At 41.1% G+C, this 14,644-nt stretch overlaps 1 protein-coding gene across 2 annotated transcripts; it reads right to left on the bottom strand.

The window, feature by feature from the left end:
* Positions 1–4,778: 4,778 nt before the first annotated feature.
* On the bottom strand, positions 4,779–13,656 carry nfyba (nuclear transcription factor Y, beta a). 2 transcript variants are annotated; one of them, XM_056368293.1, is made up of 7 exons: positions 13,547–13,656; positions 10,250–10,343; positions 10,036–10,166; positions 8,440–8,637; positions 6,091–6,169; positions 5,450–5,529; positions 4,779–5,344 (listed from the first exon to the last, which is right to left on the bottom strand). In XM_056368293.1, the coding sequence occupies exons 2-7, from the start codon at positions 10,341–10,343 to the stop codon at positions 5,312–5,314; spliced, it is 615 nt and encodes a 204-aa protein (XP_056224268.1). In that variant the 5' UTR covers positions 13,547–13,656; the 3' UTR covers positions 4,779–5,311. The 2 variants fall into 2 exon arrangements, with proteins under 2 accessions (XP_056224268.1, XP_056224269.1); XM_056368294.1 differs by lacking the exon at positions 13,547–13,656 and adding an exon at positions 13,248–13,453.
* Positions 13,657–14,644: the final 988 nt, after the last annotated feature.

The following is a 14,644-nucleotide window of genomic DNA, read 5'->3' as shown; positions in this document are numbered from 1 at the left end:
CGACTTTCCTCTAAACCAGAGATCTCCGACCTTTTTCACTCTGAGCTACTTGGACGAACTAAAAGTCTTAGATTAGTGGTTACATTCAATCACACATCGTCATATCAAAACACTCAAACTGATCTGTAAACCAAATACGATCAATAAGATCATCATCATCATCATCATTAAGTCGTCAAATAACAATATCCAAAAACATCAGACCAAAATCTGAGTTCAGCAATGTTTCATAACAAGCAGGAACTTCAAATAGATCAATCACTACACTTCATTTTACAAAATGTGAACAAACATGGACTAAAACTCATTGTATCCATGGCAACATATTTCTGGTTTCTTGGAACAGTTTAGTTTATATCTGTTCTGTTATCGGAGGAGTTGTCATCACTGCATGTCTGATGTTAACGTTACTGAGTGAAGTTGTGTTGCTTAAAGGTTGAACTACACATCCGTGGTTTGTTCCACCATGACACAGCGTGTTGAACACCTGCAGCCAGATGTTTCTGCGGCGACTCATCGGCCACAGAGGATGCACGCTGGTGTTCTTGGTGAATTCCTGACCTTTCTGAGGAAACATCAAACTCTAACAGGCTGATCGGCATGCAGTTTAATAAGACTATATAAATATAGTTTCCCATTAAATATATCACAATTGGCAGGAATATAATGTCTTTGGTGACTTTTCTTCTGACATCACCATCAGCAAATAATATCAAATTTGCACCATGAGATCTGCCGAGCATCTCCTGCTCCGAAGAGAAAAACTGTTTTTTAATTTGAATGACATCGTGGCTGTTTCTTTAGCACCACCCTCAGGACAAACTTTAAATATTGGCTCCACAGCTGGTATCAGCAGTACTTGTCCTAGTACTTCTTCTGCACTTGTATAGCGAGGTGTAATGACCATAACGTCGTTCTAGTAAGACGCTTGCCCAGTATGTGAAGTGAAAATAGCCACAGTAAAACTTGAACTTTCTTTCTGAGTCGCAGGAGACTGTTTGCTGATATTTATAGTCTAAATACAACAAAGAAAAAAGGATGGAGGGGGGGATGAACGGAGAAATGGGTAAAACTCCTGAAAAGGAGGAAAAGGAAAGGGCGGAGGCTGGGTTGTGTGTCTTTGTTGGGAGTAGCTCCTCAGACAGAAGAGCAATGTGCTGCCAGTTTATTGTGAGCGTGTGTCTGTTTGTCTGTCCGTGAGGGGACGCAGGAGTGTGCTGTTTATTCAAAGAGTGGGAGCGGCTCAGGAAACAGCCAACAGGAGCTTCCCGGGGAAAACCGCTACAGGCGATCCCTGCCGTTCTATAGGAGGAAATGAGCCACGTGGGCGTGGGCCTGAAGGAGACCACTACCAACCCACCCACAGGAAATATGACATTTTACATTCACATTACATGCACACTGAAATATTTAGCTTCTCCACAATGACCGAGTACGACGGGAACGAACAAACTAGATTTAGAATAATTGACACGAGTTACAATGATTCGCACATGATCTTAGAGTTTGTTTATCTAGAAAGGTTTTGTCTGAAGTGGCAGAGAAGGATGCAGAACTCATGATGGAGTCTTGAGAGACTTGCTACAACCTGCAGGGTGAAGGTCATGTTAACTACAAAACAAGACTACGTTAATATGTCTGGACCTCATGGTTAAATCCTGATTTTATAACTGTGACGTCATCTGACAAAATCATCAAACACATAAATGAAAGACAATGTGATTTCAGCTTAACATGAGAAAGTTAGAAGAGAGAGACACTTTCTTTTTTTAAAGTTATTTTTTCAGGCTTTTGCCTTTATTACAGCCACAGTGAGAGAGAGAGAGAGAGAGAGAGAGAGAGAGAGAGATTATATTTTTTTCAACTCCATAATGTAACAGACTTTTATTAGAGGCAGCACTTGTCTAAAACCCGCTGGTGAGCTCTCCAACCAGTCAGAGAGCTCGTTACATCCCATGGCCAACTGGGATTGTTTAGCTTGCTTTCACCAGCACTGAGTGACAGGGAAAGGCTAAAAGGAGAAGCTACATGACTAAGCTAATCAATTAGCTAATAAGAAAAGGAAAAGCAGCTGGAAAAAGGAATTGGCAATTAAAGATGCCAGATGTATTTCAAATTTTCTTATTTATTCATGAATTAATAAATGTATTTAGAAATGGTTTATTTAGTAGATTAGAGTGTTTTATGCTGTTTTTTTTTTACGATTGCTGTTTTTAATGCCTAAATATGAAATCAAGGAAATGCTTTATTACTTTTCCTGTGACATCCCTGGTCCTCCATAGAACCCAGACAATGTTTGGTATATTGCTTGAAAAAATTCTTTAACACTAAATAAATTTTGCAGATAAACTCTCTGCCAATGGACTTATTGTTGCAGCACAGGTTGAACCAGGATTGACTTTTTTTCCTAATGACAATGCGTTTTCTTTTGAAAGGGGCCTTACCACAGGGAAAAGTTCAATTAAGTTTTGCAGAAATGCAGAAAAGCTCCCAGTATCCACCTGTCTCTATTGCAGTGTGAGAACAAATAGGCCCAATTCAAATCCGGCCCATACACACTCCCCCTACCCACTCTCACTCCGTTTGTGTGTTTGTGTGAAGGGTCCGCCACATTGAGTTTCATTCCAAACTAATGACCCTTAATTGGGAGTGGGTTATAAAGCCGCCAACGGAGTCTGGATCGATGCAGATTTACAAACCGCACTCCCAGACAAGTGCGGCATCGCTTTGAGTCCGGGATGGATGAAATGCCATATACAGTATCTCACAAAAGTGAGTGCACCCCTCACATTTTTGCAAATAATTTATTATATCTTTTCAGGGGACAACACTAAAGAAATGAGACTTTGATATAACCTAAAGTAGTGAGTGTACAGCTTGTATAGCAGTATAGATTTACTGTCCTCTGAAAATAACTCAATACACAGCCATTAATGTCTAAACAGCTGGCAACACAAGTGAGTACACCTCACAGTGAACATGTCCAAATTGTGCCCAAACTGTCAATATTTTGTGTGACCACCATTATTATCTAGCACTGCATTAACCCTCTTGGGCATGGAATTCACCAGAGCTGCACAGGTTGCTACTGGAATCTTCTTCCACTCCTCCATGATGACATCACGGAGCTGGTGGATGTTAGACACCTTGCGCTCCTCCACCTGAGGATGCCCCACAGGTGCTCAATTGGGTTTAGGTCTGGAGACATTCTTGGCCAGTCCATCACCTTTACCTTCAGCTTCCTCAGCAAGGCAGTTGTCATCTTGGAGGTGTGTTTGGGGTCGTTATCATGTTGGAAAACTGCCCTGCGGCCCGGTTTCCGAAGGGACGGGGATCATGCTCTGCTTCAGAATGTCACAGTACATGTTTGAATTCATGTTTCCCTCATTGAACTGCAGCTCCACAGTGCCGGCAGCACTCATGAAGCCTCAGACCATGACGCTACCACCACCATGCTTGACTGTAGGCAAGACACAGTTGTCTTTGTACTCCTCGCCAGGGTGCCGCCACACACACGCTTGACACCATCTGAGCCAAACAAGTTTATCTTGGTCTCGTCAGACCACAGGACATGGTTCCGGTAATCCATGCTCTTGGACTGCCTGTCTTCAGCAAACTCTTTGCAGGCTTTCTTGTGCATCAGCTTCAGAAGAGGCTTCCTTCTGGGACGACGGACATGCAGAACGATTTGATGCAGTGTGCGGCGTATGGTCTGACCACTGACGGGCTGACCCCCCCACTTCTTCAACCTCTGCAGCAATGCACCTCTGGATATGACACTAAACACGTGGACTCAACTTCTTTGGTCAACCCTAGCAAAACCTGGTCTGAGTGGAACCTGTCCTGGAAAACCGCTGTATGATCTTGGCCACCGTGCTGTAGCTGTTTCAGGGTGTTAAGAATCTTCTTACAGCCTAGGCCATCTTTATGAAGAGCAACAATTCCATTTTTCAGATCCTCAGAGTTTTCTTTGCCATTAGGGGCCATGTTGAATATCCAGTGACCAGTATGAAGGTATGAGAGAGAAAACACCAAATTTAACAGCCCTGCTCCCCATTCACACCTGTAACTTTTTAACACTGACGAGTCACATGACACCAGGGAGGGACAACGACACAATTGGGCACAATTTGGACATGTTCACTGTGAGGTGTACTCACTTGTGTTGCCAGCTGTTTAGACATTAATGGCTGTGTGTTGAGTTATTTTCAGAGGACAGTAAATCTATACTGCTATACAAGCTGTACACTCACTACTTTAGGTTATATCAAAGTTTAATTTCTATAGTGTTGTCCCATGAAAAGATATAATAAAATATTTGCAAAAATGTGAGGGGTGCACTCACTTTTGTGAGATACTGTATATGGCATAATTGAAATTAAACTTAGAAAAAATAAGGATGTAATTAGATTAAGACGGAAAACGAAAACATGAAGCACGGGAGTGAATTTTTATTTATTCAATTAATAATTTTCCTTTAACAAGCTATCTATGCCATGAATGTGATGAGGACCATGTCGTTGCCCACACACCTACATCATTAATATAAGATTATCTTTTAGATAAATATTGATTTAATCACAATATCTTCCTGAAATATTTTGGGTAACAATGAATTTCCTGTTTCCATCAGAGAAAGGTGAGGACGTTTCAAAGCGTGCAGTTGTATTAACACCCTCCCCCATAATGAAGAGACCCTCCACAGCCGCGAGATAGTGACTCCACACAGAGTTACACTCCTCTGAGTGGGAGTAAATAAAAACGGTAAAAATTAAACATCACTTTTGAATTTTTATTCAAAGGATTTACATGACATTTAAGCACATGGTAAATTGTCTGAACTTACAAAAGAGCAAAAGAGCTGCATGATCTGATGTGACAGTAACAACATGGCTTCTCTCGGTTCAAACAGAGAAGACCTTAAAAATAAGCTTCCAATACAACACTTTCCCAAACTACCAACCCCCCCCCCCCACAAGAAAAATTAATGCATAAAAGCAAACACATAAACACACACGCACAAAAACAATTCCACCACTAAATCATGTAATAAGACTAGCCTTTAAAATAAAGCCTCAGATTCCCCAGGTGCTTTGGATGCACTCCAAAACATTTGCTACCTCACAACTAGAAACTACACTTTCTACTCAACAGGTAGTGATTTCTGTGTACATGAGGTTTCGTGCAGAAGCCTCTCCCTCCTCTCTCCCTGTCCGTCTGCTAACCTTTACCCTGTGGCAGGGTCAGAGGTCATCAGGCAGGCGTGAGCCCGGTGTGAAACTGCTGTGGTCAGGCTTGGAGTAAGTCCTCGTCATGAAAACTGGATCTGTTGTACAGTGGGAATCTGGAACAGAGCCACATGGGTCAGTGGAGAAGGTGTGTATTATTTCCTAAATGATCAATAGTGGAGCAGAGCTGTGAGCTGCTGCTGCCTCAGTGTAGGCTTTACCTGTTGATATGAGGTGGTGTACACCATGACGTTTTGCTGCTGGCCATCTGCTGTGATAATCCCTGCTGGAAGGGGATTTGCTGATGAAGGGAGAAAATGGATTTTAACGAGACTGAACTTCAAAAACAAAGATCAGATTGAGACCATAAAACAAGACAAACTGAACAGGCAGGATGAATTCTAAGGTTACGTCCACACAACTACATTTTCGTTTTCAAACACATCTCTTGTCCTTTGTTTTCTCCTTCATCCTCATCCACAGAGTTTTTGAGCCCTGAAAAACGTTTTATTTTGAAAACTCTGGGGTAGAGTTTTATTTTGAAAACTCTGGGGTTGTGTTGTAGTCTGGACGAACAGAAACAGAGAGAGTCAGACTATGTACAGGACTCATCTGGACCACTCTCGTAAACCTCAGAGAAATACTAAGCATGAGAAATTCTCATATGTTCCACTTCAAACCTTCACCTGTGTTCTATTTTAAGAGCCAGATCCTGTTTACACTGGCTCGCACATGCTCAGTGTACATGAATGGTTTCAGGTGTGTTAGCATAGACAGAGACTGTTTTCATTTTAAAATGCTGTTTTAAAAAGAAAACGTAGTAGTGTGGACATAGCCCAAAACACAGAACAGTTCTACTTACTGAAGCTGTCGTCTGTGAGATCCTCCCCCAGGCTTTCTCCCACCGACACCCCAGGGATCCCCTTCTCCCCCTTCATCGCCTGCAAAAACACCACAGAAGCAGGAAGTATGACACATGTGGAACTAAACAAGAACACTTCTGTGTGGTCATTATCTATTTTCATCCTTTTACAGTCTCATGTAGAAACCAGACGATGAATAAACACGAGTCAGTGTGAGGTGTGTTTCATAAAGACAGACAATGCATTAAACCAGGCTTAAATTCTGCTGCATTAAGGTAGCCCAAATAAGTCCGACCTCAGTTACCATGGAAACGTGCTTAGATTCCTCTTCGCTGCTGCACATGTGAGTTCGTTTACAGTTTGTATCAGATTCATCACATGTAAAAACAGGCAGACTTATTGCCATGTGTAATTTTTTACTCTACAGCAGTGGCTCCCAACCTGTGGGCCGACAAATCATAAGCAAAACAGTATGATTTTAGTGAAAAGACATCATTTAAATGTTATGATGAAATGATCTTTAAAAACATTCAAATTGTTTGAAAATCCTTTTTTTTCTCATATTGAGGATTTTTTCCCCTTTACTGAACTAAACTGGACTGGACTGATAACCAGGAAAGCCTGAGGTGGATTTTGTTGTTAATTGAATGTTTTAATCACATAACCCAGAGACCAGTAGAGTGTGGAAATATGACAAATCAAACTTCTTATTGATCAGTACTGGAAGAGACCAGAGAGTGAGATTAGGTTTATATGGTTACAGTGACTGAAGTGAGACATACTTGAGTTGACAGAGCCTACTGAATGTGCAATAAATCACAATGTGGCCAAGTGCAACATCAAATTCACAGGAGCTGCAGTTTTATTGATAAAGGTAAAATGTGTGTTGTTCATTGTTTGCACCATAAGTGTTGTGGTGCTACAGAGATGCCCCTAACCTACAAATCGTATTCTCCAGACGTGAAGGAACATGTTTGTTTGGGACAAGACTCAACAAAAATCACATCATCATCATTTTTAAAAATGTTCAGCAAAAGTAAAATGCATGAAATCATGACTCATATCACAATAACTGCCAAAAATAATCACTATATGATTTGTTTTGCATATCGTGGAGCCTTAATGTGCTTTAAATTTACCTTAGTGAGTAAAAAGTTAACCCTTTTAAACAAGCATCAACTTAGAGGAAAGTGATGTTTCCTGCTCTGCCCACAGTCTCCAGTCCACCACCAGTACGTAGCAGTGTTAGACAGAGCTGATTACTGTGAAGAAGCTGAACGTAAAGCTGAGTGTGTGCAGACTAACTGCTTCACCGCAGATCTTTAAACTGAGCAGGATCTTGTGGAACCAATTCACGGTTTCTGGTTTATATTCCCAGGGCAATGGGAAGGGGTCTGCTTACACATACATGTTCAACACATGCACACGGGAAAACATGACATATTCTTTTATAATAATGACTATCAAAGTAGCAGACCTATAAAGAAGTGATAAAAACCTGACCTCACTCACCCATCCCTGGTTCTGACTCTTATCACTGAAGCTCAGCTGGTGCAGATCGTCACTTTCAGTTGTTACAATATAATGATATAATAAATATATATATATGAATAGCAGGTCATATTAGCCATCGCTGACTACTTCCACTGGATTCAAGCCGGATCAAAACTTATCAAAATCCAACCTTGTTTTCAGAGCCTATAAAGAAGTAGAGGAAGAAAAGCTAAAAGGAGAAGCGAAATTACTTTGCTAATCGATTAGCTAATAGGAAAAGGAAATAGAAATTTTGGGAATCCAGGAATGTATTCCGTTTTTTAAAATACCTTCTCAAATAGTTTTTCAAATTCTATTATTTATTCATGAATTAATAAATGGTTTATCTAATGAGAGTTTTATGCTGTTTTTGTTCATCCATTTTTAAATCTGAAGTATTTATTGATGGATTAATCGTTCATTTATAAATTCTTTTTACTGATCCTGTTTTTAATGCCTATTAAAATATGAAATTAAGGAAATGCTTTATTACTTTTCCTGTGACATCCCTGGTCTTAAATTCAGGTCAGCTTGAAGCTCTTTTATTTTATTTTGTTTGAGGAACTAATTCAAATTCAACAAAAGGCCCAATAACTGTGTCCAGTGTACATTCTGTTTGTATCATTTCACTTGATTATGCAAGTTGTTATTTTTTCACTTTTCTCCAGTAACATTTTATCGAAACATTCTGTTTTCAGAAAATGTCTTTTTATCTCTGAAGATGTTCTGAATCATGCACTTGACAATCAGCGCTGCCGATTCTCGTGCCCTGACTGTGTGTGTGTGTGTGTGTGTGTGGCCACTGTGTGTCTCACCTCTCTGAACTTCTGCAGGTAGAGCTTCAGCGGCTCCACGTACATATCGAAGCCCAATGTGGACATGGCGAACAGGATGTCCTCCCCGTTGATGGTCTTCCTCTTCTCCTGGTGGCAGCGCTCGCTCGCCTCCGACGTGATGAAGCTGATGAACTCGCTCACACACTCCTGTACACACTCCTTGGCATCTTTTGCAATCTGTGGAAATAACACACAAACACACATATTACAGAGAGGAAGACGGCTGACGGTTTTAAACATTATATTGTTATTAACAGACTAATCTCCCTCTGCACAAGCCTCCTGCTCTCCTCACTTTATCTTTTAATCTTTTTTTTTTTATTTAATTATCAGTGTACACTCCATGAGAATGATAGAGCGGAAGAGACTGGTGGAAGAGACTGACTGGCTCTAAAGAAAAAGCACTACTTTCAACCACAAAGGCTGATGCAGTACCCGTCCTGGAGGGTCTAATGATCATCATGCACTCACACAAATGTGAACACGTGTAACTCTAACTTGCACACTCACAAAAATTACATATTGTGGTTGCAGTGTGGAGCCCTGATGCGACAGTTTTGGAGACACACTGTAACCCAGAGCAGGTGATGTTACACTGTCAGGTGTTAAAACAGAGACAGGCTACATCCACACTACGAAATTTACATTTTAAAACTCATCTCTTTTCCAATTTTACAACTCCGTCCACAGGACTTGTGTTTTCAGCGCCTAAAACAGAGACTTTCAGAAACTCTGCTGGACCCGTTTTAGTCTGAAAACTATGGGGTTGTGTTGTAGTCTGGACAGGCAAAAATGGAGACCTTTGGAAACGATGACGTACACACCTACGGTCTCTCCTGATTGGCTCTCATCAGTGTGTACTACCAGTGGTGAATACAACATGATAATGAATTACAATGTTTCTGACCTTGTTGTCTTTGCTAGCAGCTGTCGTTCAGTTAAATTCTGTATCTTAACGCTACAACTGTCTTTGCTGTTCCTCGTTCAGAGGATTCTGTGCGCCCCATCAACTGCAGAGTAGACAATCTGTTTGTTGTTTACACCTGCTGCATGCCCAGTGTACATGAATGGTCCTGTGATATGTGTTTTCAGGTGTGATAATCTGGACGTTTTCGTTTTAAAATTAAAACACAGGAGTGTGGACTTAGCAGAGGAGGGACAGACTTTACCAACAACTACTGAACTTAAAAAAATAAATATTCCAATAAAATAAACAAAAAACATATCAAAATGGCTGCCGTAATTACATTTTATTTTAGTTTTCAGTCATTTTAAGGCATTCTGAAGTCAATGTTTTCCCTTGTGGAGAGTCGGACTATGTACAGGACTCATCTGGACCACTCTCTCAAACCTCAGAGAAATATGTGTTCAAATTTAAACCTTCACCTGTGCTCTATTTTAAGAGCCAGATTTGGTTTTGAAGTGGAAATTAAACAATATCATCCTCATCATAACGAAGATGATCAGTCTCATTTCCTCTCACTCTAAATATGATCCAAAAAAAAAAAAAACATAAGATAAAATATCCATAATGAAACTGATCATTCCCGCTCCGTCCCTTCTCCCCTCACAAACCTTTCCAGTCTGAGGAACAGCGTTCTTCATGATGCGAGCCACGTTGGCGATAGGCAGGTAGATGTCCTGTTCCCTGTAGTTCTCTTTGACTCCGCCGTCTTCATGGTCGTTCAGACTCTCCTCTGCATCATCTACACAAAACACAAACACACAGAGTCAGCAGCTCTTCACTGACCACTGTTCTCAGACCAGCATCAGTCTGTCTCTTGCTCACCATCTTGAGACTGGAGAACGTAGTGACTGGACGCCATGTACTCGCCAGTGATGCCCAGCTGGGACGCATCGGTGGTTGAGCTGTCTCCGTCCATCTGTAAGACAAACACACGTCACACACATGGACTTCAATATACCTGCAAAGCCTGACTGTAACAATCACTCCTTGGAATCACACACTCACACCCTTTGGGACTCAATGATACATGCAGGGAAGCAGGAAGTACAAAAAGTCCAGGAAAGGCAGCAGTTTTCAGCTTCTCCCATGTGACAATTTGTTGTTTTTCTTACAGTAAATGACCCGAAAGACAAAACAACACCTTGAATATCTCTCTACAGGCTCTGGAAAATTACATTTCATGAAGTTTTATGGAAAAGTTTTCTGAAACAACCCTACTTTCTGGAGAATTAGTGGGTATGATTGTTCAGTCATCAACTGCTCACAGGTTAAGACAGTCCTGATGCTGATCCTAAATCAGAAGGACAGTGCAGCTTCCTTTAGTTAAAAAGGACCATAACACATCTAAGACTATAATTTGAAATACAACCCGATATACACTTAGTACTTTAGATGTTTGGATTCTTCTCATCACATAATCCCATCAGATCAGTCTCAGATTCATTCAGCAGCACGACAATGAGTCCAAACACTCAGCCAGGGTCATAGAGACCTATCTTCAGGGTCAAGAAGAACAAGGAGCCGCAGATGGTTGATGGACCACACAGAGACCTGATCTCAGCATCATGGAGTCAGTTTGGGATTACATGAAGAGACACTGAGACAGAAGAACTGTGGCAGGTTCTCCAAGCTGCTGGAAGAACCCACCTCAAACACTGTGTGCATGTGAACTGAGGAGAACTGATGCTGCTTTAAAGGAATAAGTGGATTAGGGATGGGGGTCGAGAACCGGTTCAAGTTGAGAACAGGTTCCAAATTGTCTGAATCATTGGAATCATGCGCCCCCAAATTTATGAATTCCTTTTATGGATGCCAGTGAGTCTCTTGGTGCTCACCGGCCACATCCAGGTCTGTTCTGTGACTATGTGTCTGACAAAGGTGAGCATGAAATACAACAATTTATTATGTTTTATAAACACCAACATGCAACAGTGTTTAAAAACTTCCACTGGGAAAATAAATGAAACTGGTGCTTTCCAGCAGAAGCAGTAACCTCTGTAGGGACCAGTCCAGACATCATATGGTGAGCATCATTTTAAAACAAGACAATAATCATCTAGTCTGTTGGTGTAGTTACAACTCTGGACATGATGGAAAGCAACGACAGTGGCACCGACTGTTGATTAAATATTGAATTTAAAATGTTGATTAACCGAGCATACTGGGCAATATGGATGCACATCTCTCAGTAAATACTATCCATTAAGTATTCAACCAAGATACAGTATAAGTTGTATTTTATATTTGAATGAATGTTTAAAATATATAAAAGGAAATCTGGGAGAGGCAGTTACAATGGACCTGGTGCAGCTAATAAATGAATAATAAAGCTGCAGACACAGCCTGTAAACCTATGTTTACATTGTACAGCAAAAGCTAACTGTATAATATTGAGAGGACTAGACTAAACCAGGATGCAGAGCCAAAGCTTATTATTTTCTACATTTTATATTTTCTACAATTTCTTATTTAAGTCACTGTTGATATTCACTTCTGTAGAATATAATCAATTCAATAAATACTGTTATAGGTTTACTTTTTCCGGAGACCGACAGCTGGAGTGAGCTGTTGTAAAGGAGGAAGGATTGTAGTCGGAACAACAGGTGTCAGGTGTGACTGGCCGAAACCTGTGTAGGTAGACTTTTTTTCCAGGAACTTGCACCCGAGTGATTTCTTCATCTCAGCTTACTTCTCTTTAGATGAAGCTCAGTGATAAATAAAATCTATTCATGGCATTATTTTGGAAGCATCCTCACTTTCCCTTGTCCCTTAAACCATTACACAACACTTTATATCAGTTAAGTTTTTGGCTTCTCTGAATGCCTGATGACCACATGACACGGTTTCTGCAATTTAAACTAAAGCCCTATTAATTGAAATTTAAAGCCACTTTCAGATTAAAGTCGAATATATGTTCGCCTTTCATGCAGCATCGATTAAGAATCATGAACATATCACTAAACATGCTCATCAAGCACAGGGCCGTGGGCCCAGGGTCTTGTCTCTATGTAGGAGGGGTGGGGGCCTGTCATGTTAAGGTTCTTCAGTTACTACAGCCACAGAAACATCACAGGAAACTTGCACTGAATTGGTCTTGGCACAATAATTTTGGTCAATCAATTCTTCACATGAATGCTGCTGATTCCCTCAGTCCCATTATCACATCAGGCTGAAAAATGATGACATGTAATAGACAACATGGGGCTTTCCATAGTGAACACACGGCCATTAATAAGTGCTGGAAGGACTTCATGTTGATCTGATGACTAATTTCATGTTATTCAGGAGTAAGAATCTAAACATTTCGGGCCATTTGTTTCTGTTATCTGTTGATCCAAATGAGCGTTTTGCTTTTGTCTGTGTTAACGATATGGACTAGCTGACAGCTGATTCATCAGCTTACTGGCCTGTTGTTGCACTCAGGTCATATTCATTACAGGTTTCCATTTTACAGATAGCAGCTAGATGTGGAGCCTCTTCTGCAGGACGTTTCCAGGGGTGGACTCCCCCTTCATGTCTGGTCGGTTATATGATGAGATGTGTTCGCGGGTTCTGCCTCGACAATGGGACTGTTAGCTGGTTGTGTTAGTGGGGTTAGCATTATAAGTTATGTTTTACAGCTGTAACCCGGGGGAGGCCACTTCCCGCTACGCACACGCTGAATGCACCGACCTGTGTTTAGCTATCTTGTGCTAACTGGACTAGCATATATCAGGCGCGGGTATGTTCATGTTTAGCTAACTAGCTAGTTCACTGGTCTCTTTGAAACTAAGTCAATTAGTTGAGCACAATGGAGAGACGCTGTCCAGTGGGCTGTTACCTGCTGTAGTTAACCTTTTCAGGTACATAGTGTCCCTTGAGCATATTCTCAGTGTAAAGCCGCTGCAGCTGGCGCCTGCACAGACCGCGCTGGCCTGTTCTTTGTCGTACGTAGCAGAGCAAGACGTGGCCGAGGCCGAAACGATAAAGACTTCTTTTTAAAGTTTCACCCGCTGATACTTCCTGATGAGCAACCCTCATTCACTCAGACAACAAATAAAAAATCAGACAGAGACGGACATTTCCATTCGAGCTAACGAGAAATCGGTTAGCAATCATTGGCCGGAGCCAGGCACAAACCTGCAATGAAGCCCTGGTTGGTTACCTCCCTGAGACGGCTGTTTGGTTGGACAGAAAATGGCTGCGAAAGGACCAGTCCCAGCGCGGAGCTGCGACTGTACTACCGCCGGTGGCCGGCAGGGGGCCACTCGGCGTTCAGGGACTCCTTACAGGCTCCTACACCGCAGAACCTTGACCTCTAACGCAACATCTCTAGTTGAAACCTGGTTCAATCACATCGAATGTGGTAGATGATTTTGAAAAAAACAGTGGTTTAGCTGTTATTTCAGTATATCATTCAAAGTCAAGCACACCTTCACTGAATTCGGAAACGACAGATTGAGAAGAAATACACATCTAACTTGCATTCATTATTCAAAACTGTAATAGAATAGAAAACTTTTATAGAAACTTGTTCATATGGTCTAATCCCCCCTGAGATTGCCATTACGGTAAATAGTCAATGATATAAATGTTGTTCTTTCAGAGGAACGTCGTTCGGTGGTAATCGCACGGAATTGTCATAATTCCCACATTACTGGCAGCAAGGGAACGCATCTCCACTAGCCTCCGCCTGGAGCGCCTCTTTCTCTCTCTCTCTTTCTCTCTCTCTCTCTCTCTGTGTGTGTGTGTGTGTGTGTGTGTGAGAGAGAGAGAGAGAGATCATGCAACGTAACGTAAATTTATTTAATATCAATTAATTACATAAAATGCATTTTGATAGTCCGTTGTGTTTATATGCTTGGTGTTTTAAATGATATAGTGAGTCTATAAAACCGGTTTCTCCGGCAGCTGCTGAGTGAACCTTTTTTTACCACAAGATGGCGCCTTGATACTTTAAACAACAAAGGGTGCTTTCTTAGTATTACAGTTTGTCACATTTGCTAAAACATTTCTTGAAACTTTCCATGCTTTTCTCAAAACTGTAAAATCAAAACCCAATTGTTGCAAAAACAAACAATCACCTCAAAATAGTTTTATCTGTAATCAGAATCAAACACTGTTTCAGATCCTACATAAGTCAATCAAAATAAAGGCACCATTGATCATTCATGACACAAAATGGAAAATGTTTAGAGCATGTAGGTGCAGGAAAGTTTATTCTTTGTAATAAAGTAA

This window comes from Seriola aureovittata, chromosome 22 (assembly GCF_021018895.1).
Source record: "Seriola aureovittata isolate HTS-2021-v1 ecotype China chromosome 22, ASM2101889v1, whole genome shotgun sequence".
In the NCBI taxonomy this organism is placed as follows: domain Eukaryota; kingdom Metazoa; phylum Chordata; class Actinopteri; order Carangiformes; family Carangidae; genus Seriola; species Seriola aureovittata.
The sequence above is the reverse complement of the archived record's forward strand: the minus strand, read 5'-3'. Positions and strand labels throughout refer to the sequence as shown.

Coding starts and splice junctions, on each gene's coding strand:
- nfyba (XM_056368293.1), bottom strand. CDS start 10,343: ATGGACGGAGACAGCTCAACCACCGATGCGTCCCAGCTGGGCATCACT. Junction 6,170..8,439: donor ACCTGCAGAAGTTCAGAGAG/GTGAGACACACA, acceptor GTGTTTTTGCAG/GCGATGAAGGGGGAGAAGGG. Junction 5,345..5,449: donor ACACCACCTCATATCAACAG/GTAAAGCCTACA, acceptor GCTCTGTTCCAG/ATTCCCACTGTACAACAGAT.